Source organism: Poecile atricapillus, chromosome 6 (genome assembly GCF_030490865.1).
Source record: "Poecile atricapillus isolate bPoeAtr1 chromosome 6, bPoeAtr1.hap1, whole genome shotgun sequence".
In the NCBI taxonomy this organism is placed as follows: Eukaryota; Metazoa; Chordata; class Aves; order Passeriformes; family Paridae; genus Poecile; species Poecile atricapillus.
This window is the reverse complement of record NC_081254.1, coordinates 22,186,490-22,204,945: the sequence shown is the minus strand read 5'-3', so window position 1 is coordinate 22,204,945 and position 18,456 is coordinate 22,186,490. Positions and strand designations below refer to the sequence as shown.

The following is an 18,456-nucleotide window of genomic DNA, read 5'->3' as shown; positions in this document are numbered from 1 at the left end:
AAAGGAAGCACAGCCCGCATCTGCTGTAAGTTTTATTTACACAGGAATTGTTACTAGTGGTCTTAAAGGAAGGCTTGATCCTTCTATTTACAGTTATATACAGATTTATAGTTGAAAAGTAAGAAAACTGTACAAGATAACACAAAAATATAAGACAAATTGGATCCAATTAAAGTAGTGAATACATAAGTTAAGAAAAATCTGACATTTACATTTCAAATTTTAATGTTATGAGTAGCATATATGTAGTTTTTAAACCAGATAGCAACGCAAGTTACACCACACTAAATCTTTACCCCGATTATGCAGACTCTGCTTTTAAAACACCAGACAACTGGAAGCCTCCTGCACTTAAAAATACATAATGGTAATTTTTACTTGATTTCCAGAGGGACCAGTTACAAAAACCCACATGTAAGGAATTTATTTACATTAAATATTAGCAAAAAATGGATCAAGAAGAGTGCAAGTGTTCCTCACCTGCAGTGCTATCCATTTTAAATTTCTGTCCCCTACAACCACAGGTTGTTATACAGCATCTTCAAGAACACGAAATGTTTGAAAATATCTGCCGTGACACATACAGTATGACTTTATGTCTCACAGTTAAAAGATGTTAAAGAATTAAGTATCACTAAACCAGATGCTTTTTGGATTTCAGTATTGCACACTAATAAAAAGACAGTTTCAAAAACAATTCTGTGTCTGCATTATTTCCAAGTGTTAAAAGTGGCTACTTTGAGAACACAAAAGCCTTTAGACAGCCTTGTCATTTTCTAGTGTTCACCATTACATACAAGTATTTTTTTAGTTGGAAATGGCTCGACAATAAAAACCTTCTGGTGGCAAAACCCTTTCACAGAATACCCACTCCATTTACTCCACAACCAATACACCAAAACAAATGCTTAAACACCACTTGCTTTGAAAGCTGTACAGTGAAAATAGCAGCCCTGTTCTTACCAGAATTCAAATTATTTTTGCTCTAGGTTTGGGCACAATACGTCTACAGTTCCTGAGTTAATTACATTTGCCCAGACTGAAGAATGAAGCTGCAACTTAAAAAAACCAAACAAGTAAATAAGACAATACACCTTCCCAAATCTTAACCACCTTGCACATAAACATACCAAACCACCTTATTTGGTCCTCAATACTTGCAATTTGTTAATTTTGGAGGTAATGTTTGTACCAAAGCATTTGGTTTGGATAGCAGTTTTGGGGCCCTAAGATTTAGCATTTCCCTCATCCCCTCCAAAAAGTGCCTTTGTGGTATTTGTAAAAACAGTTATGCCTCAAAAATTTGTTTAAAGTACCAACAGAAGTTATTACAAATGTTTATTGCATTGAGCTGATTCTTTTAAAGTATTAAATATGAACTCCCCGCTTCTCAGTTTCATAGGTTTTAGTATTCTGTGTGAAATCAGATCTTCCCACGGCAAAAACTAATACTGGCAAAAGGGTGAAGATTTCATCAGTTCATAACTCCACTGAGAGCTGTGTCTTTTTTCCATTTCATTTTCACATTTTCTATAGTGCTTATTCCACATAGAAGTGATGTGAAGACTTCTTTGTCATCAAGTGGTTTTCCATATTTCCAACAGACCTCAACATTAGCTTTTCGGTGCTGGGCTATGGTTCTTGTCCCCTTCTTTGTTGTCCTTCATCAGTGAGGCAAACACCTGGAAAAGTAAATTATTTAATGAATATGAAGACTGCCAGTGTTATATCAATATTAACCACCACAGTATTAGCATGGAGATTAATTTCTAGAATGAGACACTAGAAAGGAAGTGCCCATTGCTCAGGAGTCAGACAAGCAGCTTAAATAATCTTGAAGAGAAGTGCCCCATTTATTCATGTGCTGACTTGTCTGATTTGATATACATCTCCAAGAAACTCACCTGTGCCCATTTTTTGTTACTATTCTGCATCTGAATAGCTGCAATACAACTAAAAAGCTTTTCTGATGTAATATCTTCTGGAAGTTTTGTTAGAAACTGTGCTATATGAATGAAGTCCATCTGTAGGAGAATATCTTCATATAACCGAAGGATTCCTAATCCTGTCCTAAACAAAAATTCTTCTCCATCTCTGCAGAAAACATCCCAGACACGACAGGCTAGATCAAGTGGTAATGACTTGCTGTAGAGTGTAAAAATCCTACAGATGAGTCAAAAACAAACAAAAAGGAAGAGTTATACTGATTTCAGAAAAATTAACAACTTCCTTTAAATCTCAGTTACTTTAGTTCAGACTAAGCAGATGACAAGTTGTTTTATACACTCTTATTTTTTCCCCCATTTCAGTGATCCACAAGACTCCAGTTCTTGAAGTCAGAACTTGTACTCTGAAACCCATCTCTTTTTATGCCACAAGAAATCCTCCCATTTGAATGCCATCTCCTTTAGAAAGCTTTGGCTAAGAAGTGACAAATATCTTCCTACTCAAGAGTATAATACACACATAAGAACTTAAGCAACAAAGATCACAACTGTGTAACTTAACCTTTCCCATTTAAGCCATACAGTTTAACAGCTCTGTTCATCATTGTTTCCTACACTAAATCTAAAGCCACAACTCATCTCAATTGAGAGCCACCCCACTAATGTACTAAATCAATAGCTACATTTCTGTGATACATTTTTGAATTTGTTCACATTAAAATCACAAAAATCTAATAATAATTCTAGATGAAGCTCCCAGTTATGCACACATATAGTCTGCTTTTGACAGCACTACCACACTTTAAGGGTGTCTGCACTACTACTTTCCATTGCAGACACACAGTGCTTGCTACTCTCGGCTTTAGAACATTTGTTACTTCAAATCGTTCACTGTATTTTCAAGTTTATCCCTTTTCAAACCAGGTCCTAAATTTAATCCTCCCTCTGCTTCAAAGTCTCTATTCCTATAAGTCACACTTCCTTCAGTAGATGACTGTGCTCATTTCATCAAGTCACAATCACAGTACACCATACTACTAACGATGTAGGAGCTTCCTCTCCCCTACTTACATCACACAACTGCAGCAACAAGAAAATGAACACATAGAACTCCTGTTTGTCTCATTTTTTAACTGAATACATGCCTTTTAATAAAGCTTGAAGCCTGCCAGAGCAACTGCAGTTACACAAAACAGTTCATCATGATTTCACAAGAACTACTGAATGCCTTTTTTTATGCTTTATTTCCAGTGCTGATAGACCTATAGCAAAATAGAAAGTGTTCCAACAGTTCTAAGGTTAGGTTTTCTATGTTCTACGAACTCACCAGTCTATCAAATATATGTCTGGAGTAAGACTGTATGATTTGAAATGAAGAAACAATTTAGGAAGATTTTCTTCAAAAAACACTTCAAAGGCTGCAAAGTATTTCAGCATCTGTAGGGATAGTAAAGCACATCATAAGCAGTCATCAAAAGAATGTTTGATTGTTAACCAACACAAACCCCACCAAGAACTGAGGATGTCAACACAGCACAATGTGACTCCTTAGGATAAGTAAAACAATTAAATGTTTCTAGAGGAGAAATCACAACATGAGAATGAGTTCTGTGGATTAGTACCTGGTATTCTCAGTTTTGTAATCACAAAGTTCTCCATTATTCAATAGGACAGAAGGAAGTCATCAATAAAACAATTATGCTTCAAGTCAAAAGAACGTTATGGTCCAAAACCAGAAAACTCTGTGCATACCATGCTGTGATCCACACGGAAAAAGGCCAGCTGGCATGGCTTGTTTAGAAGGTTAGCAAAGGCAATGAAGGCATCTGCCTCCTCCAGATTGAGAATGAGCACAGCAGCAATGAAGGACATCCCTTGTACCTTCAAGTGGGAAAAGCATTGGGCAAATATAGGTGAGTAGGTTCAGTACATCTTACATCTTTGGAAATGGAAATATTTACAGTTTGCAATTTATCAAGTACCATTGCATAACATTTCCAGATGAATAGAAACAATGTGGATACATTATTTTTATGCATGCAATCAATTTGATTTCAGCAGCTCAGATGCTCTGGGAGGTCTCATGATCACAAGTTCTCAGGAATTGAAATACAAGAAAGTTAAAACCACGCAGGGTGAATGCAGAGCTCATGAGAAACAAAACCTGGCCTCAAGTTCATTGTTAAACTATGGGAAAAGCAGTCATGGAGAAAAAATTTCACACATGGGACAGTTTAGACCCAGACAGATACATTGGAACTGAGACAAAATTCTGTTTCAGAACAGTCAATACATGTCTTTCCACTTGCCAAACCATATTTTTTTTCACATATATAAAATTACTTCTAGGTGGTTAGCTGCAATGCAAGTTCACATTTTTCCACCATTACTCTCCCAAAAAACACTTTAGCCTACAATAAAAGTGAAGAGCACAATTCTTGTAAAGTGATGATCTGAATACCCATTATGCTAACAATAATTTTACCAATTTCAATTGCAATCATCTTTATTCCACTGTCTCTAAGTATTCATGCTTTCTGTTCTCATAAAAAAAAAACATGCACTCGGCATTTTACCCAACTAGGAAAAAGAGTATTGATATGCATCAGAAACAGTCTATCAGCTTTCCATTTCTGGGGGATAACTAGGTGTGGAAATAAGGATACATTACATTTACTACCATATAAACTTTAAAAAAATGTGATAAGAAGTATCAAGACTAGCTGTATTTCTAATGGAAAAGAGAAGACTTATCCATGAAATTACTTATTTGCCTTTCGAAACTCCACCCTAGGAACAAGCAATCTCAGAACCTGCAGAGTTTGTAATCTCACTTAAAAAATATGGGAGAGTCTCCAAAAATGAGGTCACAGATAACAGAATTCAGGCTTAAAAACATTTGAACTTGAAAAACTGACTAGTTATTTATGCAGAGTCCCAGGCATATCTGATTTAGAGAGGAAGACACACCCTGTGCTAAATAATGCTTTGTTGCATGGATGAGACTTAAAACTTTTCAAGTGTTTTTGAGCCCCAAAGCATTAAAGTTTGTGAAAGATGTTCCTAGATACCCCCAGGAACAAAAAAGAAAAAAAAACCCTCTTCATTATTGTTCATTATTTAAATGCTTCTGCAAGCTAACACCATTCAGAGGGATGTTAGTTTTAGTTGGTTTGTTCAGTGGGTTTTGACAGTTTTTTTAATGGGGTTTTTTTTGCTTGCTTTTTAACACTGTAATGTTTGCTGAAAACTGTCTTATCTTCACTGAACTCAGAGGGAGTGATTATTCTGTGTCAGCAAGATACCAAGATGGAATTTCTGGATTTTAGGACGTACACCAGTTAGGCAGGGAGTATCACTATGGAAATGGTAACACGGGAAGCAACACCAAGACAGAACAGGTGACATGCTAAGTGGGAGTCCACTAACATCTTCTGGGTTTTTTTCCTGTGGATACTCTGTCAGAACTATAATGTCTTGTGAACACACCCATTTAAAATTTTCCATGCAATCCAGATACTCAACACTGACATTCAGTACATTTTCAGCTATTTAATTGTCTCTAAGAACTACCATCATTGTGACTGCTATGAAATAACTACCAAAGTTTAATTATTTTTTTAAGTGCTAGTAGCATAAAGTTTAGAACACCTATTTATTTAATACACTTTAATACATGACATCTTAAGCTAATTTGCCATGTTATAAAAATTTTACAGCAAATACTTACATATCCCACATCTGGTCTGTAACATGTATATGCTCCTAAAACACTATGCAGGAGATCATGATAAGGACCACCCTAGTAAGAGGAGAGGGTAGAAAGAGAAAAAAAAATATTTATTTTCAAAAAAATACAGGAAAGGAACAAGCTGATATTTTAAGATGCAAGTGAGCCAGTGAATTGTTGCTGTATTCATATCCAGAATAATACCATTTCTTACTGCAAGCATTACCATGAATGTTTTTGAGATGTTAAAAGTAACAATAATCCTATGAAATAATTCATCAGAAATCAGTACATAATAGAAAATGAGGATATCTGACACATATCCAAGGCTGGTCTTTCCTTTTCAGAGACAATGGCTATTTTAATTCTTAGTAGCACAAATTACAGTATCATAATATTTCATGTTATTTTATACACATGTATGTACATATCATAGCTATATAAAAATCATAAAGCCTGAAAAGGTGTACCAGGATGTATCAAGATTTCTGTAACAGTGAGAACACTCTCATCTCTGCCTGCAGTTTCATAATCATTAATAGGAATCTCATGCAATTTTTCAAGGAGGAAAACAACCTCATAGTCCATCACTAAGTGTCTCTACTTTATTCTCATTTTAAAACAAGTCCAAACGACTTCCAAAAACTGTTCCATATTTGGCCAGTAATGTTTCTTGTTTAACTATTCAGAATTTTAAAGCTATTGTAACTAAAATTAAAGGCATCTCACCTTCTGGAAAATATAGAGGGATGGAAATGTGCGTGATATATCCAACTTAATTAGCTCCAGACTGGCCTCACGATCAGCAACAGATGCACCTGCATCTGCAAGCAAAACCAACACTTATTAAAGCTGCTAAATTCTATAAACTTCAGAACAAAACTTCTGTAGGCACATAAAGACAAGGATGGCAGCATTCACCCAAGAGCCTCCAGAAGAAATTCTGCTAGCCCTTGAACTTTCTCTGTCCAATCCTCTCCACGGGGACATGATTAAAACACCAGTGAAAATGTAGGAAAGAAGACAACACTTGGGGAAAAGTCTCTTTCAGAGGGCTTAAATCAGACAAGATTTCCAACTGGAAAGCAGAAGATGACAATTTGATAAACAGGATAACCAGAACCTGCTCTGCGGAAGCTTGGAATGCAGCATTTCATCCCAGTCTTCCTAAAACTATGATAGTTAGTCTTTCAGACTCTGCTACCAAGGATTAGTAATAAGCACTGTCAGCTTGCTGGCTTTTCAGACATGAAAATTCTATCACTCTTCAGTTTTCCCTTATTACTACATTTCCCAGGACATCTGGCACAATTAAAACAGCTCCCTCTCCCTTCATTCCCATCCAGAACTATTACCTCTCAAAAAAACAAATTACCTAAGCTTTCCCCCACAGACAGCCCACACCCCCACAACAAAAGAAAAAGCAAACCATCACTCCACAGACCAAGGGGCATTGCAAACATGTTTTCCAAGGATAAGCATATCTACAGTCATATACATGCAAAATTTTTTATAAATTGTTTGTCTCAAGACAACCTTCAGATGAGTCACAGGGCTATCCCTAAGGAAGAACCAAATAATTTACAGTCAAAGTAAGCAAGTAAGTCAGGACTGGCTGTGGCAAGTGGAAACAACTAAAGTAATGGAAAAGACACCATCACGGGACAGCATTTTAAAAAATATCAATCAACAGCACAAAGAGTTCACCTTTATAACAAGGATACATCCAACATTAAAAAACATCACTGATACTATTTTTAACAGAACATCCACAGGAGACAGCAATATGCCAGTAAAAAAACTGCATTCTTCAAAAGAGTGCTAACATCCCCACTTAATAGATTTGGGAGGAAGGGCCATCTGGGCAGGCAAGGAAATACAAGTGGGATCTGAAATGTATCATGTTTCATATTTTCCACCTCTCAGTTTCAGAACTGAAAAACAGAGGATATTCTTTTTTCTTTCCCAAAATCATGGAAGGGATACCAACTAAGGAGAACCCATCTAAGAAGAGCTAAGCAAGCGCATGTACTGTAATTTCATTTCCTATTTCTTCTCTTTGTATTTCATCTAATATTTTCACGAGAGCCAAGTCTTGATATTTTAGAGGAAACATTCATTTGAAAGTAGTACATGCAATATTTTAATCTGTCTTTTATTGATACAGTAAGTACTGCCAAGCCCCTCGCTCACTAACTTGTTATAAGACAGCAAACATTTAAGTAGGGAATGACTTTCAGAACTTTTAACAAGTATTCTTAATGCTAAAATTGCAGAGGAACTTGTGAGATTTCCTGGGTTTGTAAAAGTGAATAGGAGGTTGTTGAACATTCAGATCTCACCTTCTATGTCATTCTCAGAACTTGTCTCACTGAAGCTTTTCCATCGTTCCTTAGCTCTCGACAAGAAGATTTCATAAAGTTCTGCAGGAAAGCAAAACAAAACCAATAACCAAAAAGAAAGGAGTAAGAAAAGCACCCATACAAGACAAAAGCATGCTAAGCATTCTTGACTTTGGTTACTTGGTTTCATCACTGGGGGCAGTGATGTTAGATGGTTACCATTATACACAGTTTATAGTGTGCACTGTATTGTGCTTTCTGCTGCAGTGAACATGCAAATTATGACAAGGAAATCATGCCTTACATAATTCAGATTTGTATTTTTGTGAATAGAATGCTTACAATTCATCAACCATTAGTTATAAAATAAAGCGATTTCCTTTTTCACCCCCTTAAGAAAGCAACTACAAATTCTCAATTTTAAACATAAAAATTATTTTCAGTGGGACAGCACTACCTTTATTCTTAAAATACTAAATGTTTTTGTAAGCAGGTTTTGAACCTTGTTTCCATACTTTATGAGGGTACGATGTCTAACTGTAAAACACAATTGCTCCTAACCTTGCAAAATACATTTCCTCAGAAAGAAATGTACCCTGATTTATATCGTTTTTTAACAAAATTTTACATTTTTCATTGAAAATAACCAACTGAATTTATCATTAACATGCGATCTGTTAGGAACATACCAGGAGTGATGTTTAATTCATTTCCCACTGCTAGACTCCAAACCTTCCCACGTACACTTGGGGGCAATCCCTGCCACCACAGCTCTCGAACTCTTCGGGTAGCACGCCTAATATATAGAAGTAGGGAGAAGGAAAACAAAAAGGCACATATTGCACATCTTATTTTCTAAAATCACTAGGCAAGTTAGAAGCAAAATAACATACTGTTTACCAAATCAATATTCAAAGATCTCTGTTGATGCTAAAGTCCCATTAAAAACCCCAAAACATTCAGCTCCCAGAAAGCACATTTCATGTTGCTCTGTAATGACCTCACACTATATCATGGCAACAAAAACTGACTTCTTGACAACACAGAAAAGGAAAATAAGGTATGTGGGTCCTCAGTTTCCAGAGGAGAAACAAGCCACGCTTGCCTCATTTACACAGTAGAACTTTACTTACATGCCTTCCCAGTTAGGTAGTATTTCATTGACCCAAATCACCATAGCACTAGCGATATTCTCTTCTTGCTTGAAACGCTCTCTCATTATTTTTTTCCTTTTATGTGCTTCTTTAATTTCTGTTAGGCATAACATGTTAATAATTCTGTATTAGTGTATACAAATTATTAGGTAAATTATTCAGCTACTACCCAAGTATTTAGATGTCTAAAAGATCGAGGATAAATTACAGTTGCATGTACTATTTCTGTTGATTGTAGGTGTATTTCTCTGGACATTTTTTAATTTAAGCTAAGTTGTTCAAATACAGTGATTTAGACAAGCAAAAATCAGGCTAGAAAACTCAGATAATTCTCTTCTGCAGTACCCAGTATAACTAATAAGTGAGCACATCATCAGCGCTGTTTTTCCTCTCACGATTTTCATACCATATTCTATCTGAGCCTTACTTTTTCATTAGACTAATCAGCAAGATTTATGGATGATTTTATTATTTAAAAGTACAATTCTACATCCATTTTTAAAGGATTCAAATTTTACTGAAGCTTCCACCTAAAAGGATTCTGTATTTTCTTTTCTGGAAACAGGACCTAAAGACCTAAGACAAAGTCACAATGCTGAACAAGAGAACAATGTCCTGCCTTCTGTGAAAAAAAAGATCATTTGTAGATTCCTCTTATTAAAAAGACTAAAAGAAGGACAGAGCAGTGCTCTCCTGACATCACTTAGAACCAGTGTGAAATTGCAAGACGTTTTCTATTTAAGCATGCACTGGACACATCAAGAGATTAAACATGCCCTCCCTGATAAACAGATATGGCTGACCAGCTTCATCAAGCTTTTACTGAAGCTTTGGGGGTGTAGCAACAGTTAATAAACCGGAGCACACACATGAAAACACCACACATGGCTGAACCTCCAAAGATGCTGGTACTAAATAACACAGACCACAGATCACAACTTACAAGACATACACCACAAGAGCAGAGTGAAATGCATTGTCAAACGCCTTGGATTTCTTACTGCATCTTTCAAAGTAAGCTGCCACAGATCCATAGAGGATCAGTCAGTTCAGAAGCTTGTATCTCTGACAACAGCCCAAGTAAAACATGCAGCACAGATTCTTAAAATGGCCTATTCCCTGAATACTAGGCACAAGGCTACAAAAGTCCTTTCAACAACTATTCATAGATTGACACAGGACCAGATGCTACAGATCTGTTTTTTTAAATTAATTATGTCTAATGGGAGTAAGAAGGTTCACACAGGTAACAGCTGATTGGAAAATAACCCCAAAGTTTTCTCTTCACACTGAAATTGATCTGAAATTCTTAAGAAATCAGATCTTTAAACTAAAAACAATCAGCTTTATTATACTTTGGCTCTTAGTGGCAACTGCAGCAACACAGCTTGACAAAAGAGTCCAAGTACCCAGAAAGCTTCTAGGTGACCACAATACACAAGTATCTTTAAAAAATTAAGTTTTTCCTTAAAAAGTAAATTGGAAAAATAAGTAAAGGTTAAGTTGCATTCTGACTAGCTACATTTACTGTAGCAGAATAACAATTTGACAACTGTTTTAAACTGCGTTCCCCTATGCACCAGAGAATAACCCAGATATTAAACAGGAAGTTCTTTAATGTGGCCTACAAGCAGGGTTTACTTTATTTTTGCAGCATAATTGAGAGGAATTACAGTTATTGTTGGCAGTTGACATACCTCGTTTTTTTGCTTCTGCCACCATCTCGTCATATTCTTGTCGATGACGTAAAGCCTCCTCCACCGATTTGGCAGGAAGATTTCTGAAAACAAGTTGTTCCTGAATTCAATACACACAAATGACATTCTGGACCATTTCAGAACAGGATTAAATTTGGTTTCTCCCTTAGGTAAGCTTTAGGGTTACCATACTGCCAGTGTTCCAGTAATAACAGTAGAGAACTACTATATGTTTGCTGCTCCTGTTTTTTAGTTCTCCTAAAGCTTCCCCCAAAGTAAATTTATTAATTTTTTTTAACACCTGGAATGATGCTCAAGTGAGTGACAAAAGGGAAATGTTGATATATTATCTAGTTAGTTAATGCATTGCATTTCTGCCCATGAGTATTTTAATCATATGTTCATCAGAAATCTATGATGATGTGTTTTCAATAAAAGGTAAAAATTCATTGCAGTTAGCCCTTTAAAACTCTCACAAAAGAAGGTAAGTTTCCTAAAGGAAGAAAGGATAGATCGCCACTGATGTCAGAGCTAAACCTAAGGAAGCTTGGTGCAGTCTAAAAGTTCACCAGATAAAAATGTGTTTGTTTTTTGGCTGCATAATGATCCCGTAATTGCCAAACACAGTTCCTCTTGACCAAGGAGACTCACTTCAAAGCAAATTAAAACACAATGTTTCATCTCAACTTCTTACCTAATCTCTAGTCTATTTTGGTCCAAAATAAAGAGAGAACAGTTTTATCATTTTAATATAAAAAAAGTTTTCTGTCTCCTCTCATACAAGCAGACAAATCACTTATTAATATTTTCAATGAAAGTGAGAGCAGAATATATTTTCAAAGTTTAGACTGTAGGAACACACTACACACTTGGGATGGCACTCCAATTTGAAGTGTCATTTGTAAAAGCATGTTTATCCTAGCTTGTGAATTGTAATACTATGATAGAAAAGAAATATCAGCAATCCAGTTATTACACATCTTACTCTCTACCATACAGTAAAAGAAATAATGCATTCATGAAAACAAATACCTACAGTAATCCATAATTCTATTCAGGATATTTCTGTCTTGGCACAGAATGAGCTTATAGACTCCTAGAGAGACTATCCAAAGAAACACTAATATGTTCTATTTTCCATTTCCTAATTGGAAGTGATTAGAGAAAACATTTAACGGTGCTATCACAAGCTTCGTCATGGTGCAATTTGAAAGCATTGCTCTATTTGTTTTTCTCAAGCTCATGTTCCTAGTCAGCAGGTCTTTTCTCTTTCCTTCAAGTTGCTGTGGGTTATTTTACATCTTCATCTGCTGTTTCCTTGCCTTCAGCTGCACTTTGAGATATTACCTATCTAATATGTTTTTAAGTTTCCAAAATAGGGGAAGGAAGGATAAGGAAGAAGGAATTGTACACTGAGAAAGCAGTGAAGAAATCAATCATGAAAATTCCTGAAGACTTTGAGGATGCCCAGAGCATGGTCACAGACAGCTGTGAGATACAGCAGATTACAGACTGGTGACTCCATTACAGTGAGAAAGATTTCCTCATATAGACTGTGATACACTTAAAGGTTCTTCTGGAAGTATTTGTTAGGCTATTATGTGGGACAGAATAATCCAATTTGTTCACATAAGACTTGTGAACTTCAGCTCATCAGAAATGTATCTAAAATTCAGTCCTTCAGTAGCACAGCAGAATCATACTTACGCTGGTCGATCCTCCAGAATCAAAGCAGTAGTTGAAAGTGGTTCAAACTCAATATTTTTACGTCTTGCTGATGGGGGTGGAGGTTTATACATTCTTCCTGTCCGTGCTTCATATTCCTAAACAACATTTTTGATAAAAATTAAACTTCAACTTTCAGCCTCACTCCAAATTAGAAAGCATTATATTGCTTAATGCATAAATAATTTCATATTAAATATTTTAACATTACTTAATAAGACAGCAAGCAGCAAACGCTACAAGTTGAAATTGATGATAGCAACAGTGCAGCTTTCCAGGACAGCTAAGTATATGATTTATTCTAGCTCAATATTTTAACTGAACATCCCAAAATTAGGTATTAAAGAAATCTGCATAATCTACCCAGCCTAGCTAGTGCACAAGTATATTTAAATAATATGTGAAGCTGACAATAAAAAACCCATAACTAACAAAGACCACTAATCAAGAACAGGTGTCTCTTTCCATTTCTTCCTCTTGATTCCAGCCCCCCTTATGATCCAGTACACCTCACATTCCTGAGGCCTTTAACACCACCACTGCACCCACATTAACCAGAACCACCTACACTACACTGAGTGCCAGTACACCAGTATTTATCATTACAAGCCTGTTTCATATAATTTCCTTCCTCCAAGGTTAAAACATGCAATCTACTTAGAAATATTCAACTGCCTTTAATACACACAAGATTCTGAGGAAGAAAGAATTCTAATCCTTTTACCACAGTAGCAACTCAATAACACAGAAATATGACACAATCCTTAGGAAGAAACTAAAACCTCAAATCTCACATCCTCTTCTTTTTTGCCACTGTAAATAAACATTTATTGCCAAGTTAATGGAATACTATGCATGAACACCATTCAGCACATTGAAACAAGTATCTTGAACAATGGGACACAGGATTGGTGGAGTTTTGTTGTAATTTACACGAGCACAAAAAATCTTAAAAAATCAATGCTCACCATATGAATGAATACATATATTCTCAAGCCTAAAATTATTTCATTCCACTTAAAAACATAAACAACATCACTACTCCTGTCATGCTATATACCTCAGGACATTCCAGTACACTTGTAAATTAGGAATGCATCCTGTGATAACACTCAGAGATCAACATCCAGGCTGCAGTACAATAGCAATGCCATCCCTCCTATTCTTGGCAGAAGTCCTGATTTACTTCCATATTCTCCCTTGTAACAAAAGTCACCAAATCAAGTTCATTTATTAGTCGGAGATGAGGAAGCTCAAACACCAGCAACCTTTTCAACATCTCTACATATCTAACTTGTATGCAAGTTAAAAAAAAAAAAGGAAAAAAAAGATTAAAAAAGCACTGCAAGATGTACATCTGAAATAAAGCTGCTCTTACCTTTTTTAATACAAGCAATACATGTGAACAATGCTAGTGCTCCCGGCTATCACCTGTGCTAAGAACTGATACACTATTTCCAAGGCAACAGAGAAAGAAAAAACAAAAATTAAAAATTCTTCAACAGAGATTTTCACAAAAGGCAGAACTCATCATCCACCTGTGTTTCTGAAAGTAAGTACACATCATGAACAGTTGGGTTTTGTAAAGAGAGATCACATGGGCAAAGAATGAAAACTATAATTATTACCAGAACGAGTCAAAACAGACACCAAAATAGCCTCAGGCTCAAACTGTAATGGCTGTACATTCCCCAAATTGATATACATTCCAAACTATCAGAACCTTTCAAAGAAAGAGGCTTTTTCCTCAAGAAGCCTGTGCTCTAGAAAACCTATCTGAAGACTAGATCCCACAACCATCAGATATGTAGAAAACTTGTGCAAATAAAGTATCCATTTTTTTCTGGAATACTTTGTAAGACTAGATGTAAAGACTCCAATATCCTTAACTCTGCATTTGATGCAGAATCTAAAAAGCTTGAGCTGACATAAAATTTCACTTTGAAAGAAGTGAGCTAATATTCTCCCATAACAAGGTAAAAATACAATTTATAAATCAAATTTTTTGCCAAATGCTTAACATGCAGGACATGTGCCAGAAGACAGGATTGTTGATAGCTAAATGTAAAACCTATATATGTAAAAAAAAAAAAAAATATTTTGGAGGTGTCACATGCATGGTTTCACAAGCTTAGAGAAGGTTATTTTAAAAAATCTTTATTGCAACATATCGGGCATTTATTGAAAATTCCAGAATACTTCATAATTCCAAAATAAAGAAAAACAAAACTCAGCTTTTATAAAAAGTAAAACCAGTTATCTTCTTACTAAGTCTGGAACTGCATCCTGTTATCCACTGCCAATAATTAACCCAGTAAGAAGCTAAAAGCACGTTTTTCCTGATACACTTTATCAGGAATATACTTAAGAGTGCTTCGATATGTGGAGGGACTTGCATTTCTGGTATTTATTCCTGCAGAGACACAGATAAGCCTATTAGCCTATAGACAGGTAACTGAGGCTGGGAAAACATCTTTAGCTTATAAACTGCATTTGTTTAAGAAGATAAAGATATCTCAAATACTATCTTCTTATAACAACAAAAAACCCACCCAAAAACCAGAAACCCAAACAACCCCACCCCCTACCACCACAGCAAAGAACACCAAAAAAATGCCCTGCTGTTCTAAATAATAATGGAAAAAAAGTGAATAAACCCACAGAGGTCTTTATTGCTTGCACCTTTTTGTTATCTACACGGAAAGCATGCAAGTCTGAAGTTTCATTCATCCTTCTGCTGTAGTACCATAAAGGACAGTCAGACCTTGAGAGTTAAACCACTGAGAGTAATTTTTGACACTTCTAAACAGTACTGGACTGCTCTGTGTAACATACAAGTAACTGCTCATAGCCTCTTCTTCCAATACTTAAGCCAACAACCTTACAGAAAGAAAAACCAGCTGCATTGCAGCATTCCAAAAGCATTAGTAGACCTGAAGTAGGGTATGCTTGTGGGGATAAAGTATTTAGCTAAGTGTGAACACAGAGATTCAGTATTAGAAGACAAATTTGCACCTACACAGCCCAAACTATACAGCTGTAAAGGAATAAACACTAACCATAAAATTCAACATGAATCTGGAATTAAGTTTGATCTATTTATGATCCAACAACAAAAGGTGAACTCCTGGGAATGAGTGATAAAAGCCTTTGGTTACAAGGACTATGGAAGTTCTCACAGTACCAATCATACAGACAAAACACCACACATCCAATTATGTTGTAGGTATGCTGGGGGAGAAAGGCATCTGATGTGTAGAGAATTTATGCAACTGAATAAACTTCCCCTATCTTAAGGACTGCCTCTATTTTAAGTAAATGTCAAGGCATACTAATAGTCCAATTAAACATCCTGTGTATGACAGTTTCTTCTAACAAGCCTTCTCCTCTCTAAAGCTAAATCTGATACTAAAACAGGTTTTATTCAATTAACTGACTTTGCTGAGGAAACAGAATGGGGATTGTCATATATTGTGCAAATGGTTTTAGACCTCTCTCCCTTCTACATACACGTGACTGGAGCAGATGGGTCTATGAAACATCTGTATGATTATCTTCATGATGTTGTTCAGCTAACTAGATATATCATCAGAAAAATTATATGCTTTTATTTGAATCAGAGCTGATCATACAAGAATAGAAGCATTAATAGAATCACCTAGGAGTGCATCCATGTAAGAAGAATTTTTGCTAATGAATAATCCTACATCAGCATGCATGTTGCCTCCAGGTTAAATGTTAAAATTGCTGACCTAGCACTGGCTACAAGGTGATTATAAACAAAGAAGTGTTTATAGCAAGAGTAGATGTCACTGAAAAATTCTGAGTCATAAACTAGACATTTTCCCAGAAATAAGGATTCCAGATGCTGTCAGGACAGGCAGAACAGTACATTCTTGCCTAATTTGCAGGTGAAATAGAAAGAACAGATGTATTGATGGAGAAGAAAATACTAATCTTCACAGAGTACAAAAGGACAACCAAACAGACACTCAAGAGTTTCTAGGTCAATCTTCCAAAGTTAATGCCATCCACCTCCAATTCTTTGTTTGCTGTATTTTTTGCTCAATTGGATATTTAATAAGGTGCTTCAAGTTTCATCTTCTTTTGTTTACAAGAAGCGACTGGCCCAGGGCCCAATAAAGACATGACAAGAGTGGCCAGGCCATGTAATGTGAACCACAGGCATCAGAATCAACCAGCAGTTTACATGACTGCTCTGTTTCACAGTTCCATAGAACTAAAATGCCAATGGGTATTATTCACATTTAACACTGAGTGCAGAAGTACATAAAAAGTTTACAAAGTAACGGGCTTGCACAATTTCAGAAGGAAGCTAGTCACAACAAACAGATCATGTGAAATGTAACAAAAGTTTCAAGAGCTACACTTTTCTAGGTTTCCAATTTCACACTGGAAATAATGATTAAAATCATCCAGAGTTCTGAAGTGCCACTGTTAATAGCTTGTGTGGCTCAGTGACAAAGACGATTCTAGTATATCAATTTTCAAATTTAATAAGGTGTTCAAAAATATTACAAATTAAGCTTAATGTTTACCATTAAGCAATAAGGCACAGCAAACATAGAAAGTAAATTACTGTCAAGCTCTATGATTACCTATTTCTTGCTATTCAACAACATGCAATATAAACAATAAACAATAATATTCTATCACTTCAAGTTGTTAGTGAGATTCACGTGTGAAACTTACTTTACTAATGGCTTTTGATGAGTTGATGGTTAGTGCCATAAAATATTCATGCTACTGTGAAAATGTGATGCTTGTACTATTTTAATGAGTGCTACACAGTCCCATGCATGGCATCAAATACAACTAAAAAAAGTATATATTAAATTTCATACCCCTGCGTTTAATAGACTGAGAGCAGATATTGACGCAAGACTGCCAGAACTGTCATCCTAATAAGAAAAACAGAAGCAGAGCCTTAGTGAATAAATGAAGGAAAAATATCATTTCAAAATAGCAACATTCAAGCCAAAATTTAAATACACATATAGAGTATTTATCTTGTATGTTTGAAAAAACATGGATGTGTATGTTCTTCCTCCTTTTCCAGCCCTTCAATAGACACACATACAAAGACTTCCCACTTGTGCAAGATCTGTACAGACATTGACTGGATTGTTTTTCTGGTTTAATTGATGTTTTATATTTTCAGTAATCAGCTCCTTTGTCCAAAGGGAGTTTCTTTCCATGGTGCTTCTCAGGTGCACAACAAAGGCGGTCCCAGACACACCCTGTGTCTCCCTAGTACACACCACTCACAGACATTAGACTGACTTAACCACAGCCTTGGAAGGTACATGCTGTTAGAAAGGAAAAACAAAACATAGTCCCCTGCCATGTTATCATTAGTATTTCTTAACTGAAAGCTCAAAAGTGGGCTATACCTCAGCCTTGCTGGTGAGAACAGAGATGTATTTGTAATGCCTTAAGCAATAGCCCCTTCCATTATAACTAAGATTCTAAGCACCACTCCAGCAGCAAGGCAACCAGGTATAAATGCAAGCCCAGCTACAGGAGACCCTGTACAACCACGGCTCTGCACATTTCCAACCAAAAATCAAAGTTGGTTTTGTAATGGAAAGATAAGCCAAGCTAAAAGATGGAGTACAGGAGAAGTGACAAACAAAGCCCACTGCTTTGGCTTATTTTTATTCAAGGCTTCTAAGCCTTGCATTATAGTGCCTGAAAGAAGGAAAAAAGGGTTTTTATCATGAATTCAACAGAACATATCTGCAGTGCTCAGAGTAATAGAAACCATTAAAGGCTTTCTTCTCCCTTGCCATACTATTTTCCCTTTTCGGTACTGAAGGACCATGCCATCATTGGAAGGAT

General features: G+C 36.0%; 1 protein-coding gene across 3 annotated transcripts in view; it reads right to left on the bottom strand.

Moving 5' to 3' along the window:
• Positions 1 to 19: 19 nt before the first annotated feature.
• TBC1D12 (TBC1 domain family member 12) overlaps positions 20 to 18,456 on the bottom strand; it is a 41,289-nt gene continuing 22,852 nt past the window's right edge. Inside the window, exons 3-14 of one of the 3 annotated variants that reach the window (XM_058842131.1) lie at positions 17,460 to 17,516; positions 12,577 to 12,692; positions 10,870 to 10,952; positions 9,152 to 9,269; positions 8,708 to 8,814; positions 8,019 to 8,099; positions 6,406 to 6,500; positions 5,677 to 5,748; positions 3,699 to 3,827; positions 3,274 to 3,383; positions 1,905 to 2,163; positions 20 to 1,682 (exon numbers count right to left, since the gene is read on the bottom strand). In XM_058842131.1, coding sequence (XP_058698114.1) covers positions 1,614 to 1,682; positions 1,905 to 2,163; positions 3,274 to 3,383; positions 3,699 to 3,827; positions 5,677 to 5,748; positions 6,406 to 6,500; positions 8,019 to 8,099; positions 8,708 to 8,814; positions 9,152 to 9,269; positions 10,870 to 10,952; positions 12,577 to 12,692; positions 17,460 to 17,516 — 1,296 coding nt within the window. In that variant the 3' untranslated portion in view covers positions 20 to 1,613. The remainder of the gene's footprint in view (positions 1,683 to 1,904; positions 2,164 to 3,273; positions 3,384 to 3,698; positions 3,828 to 5,676; positions 5,749 to 6,405; positions 6,501 to 8,018; positions 8,100 to 8,707; positions 8,815 to 9,151; positions 9,270 to 10,869; positions 10,953 to 12,576; positions 12,693 to 17,459; positions 17,517 to 18,456) is intronic. The other 2 variants (XM_058842134.1, XM_058842133.1) reach the window with 2 other exon arrangements.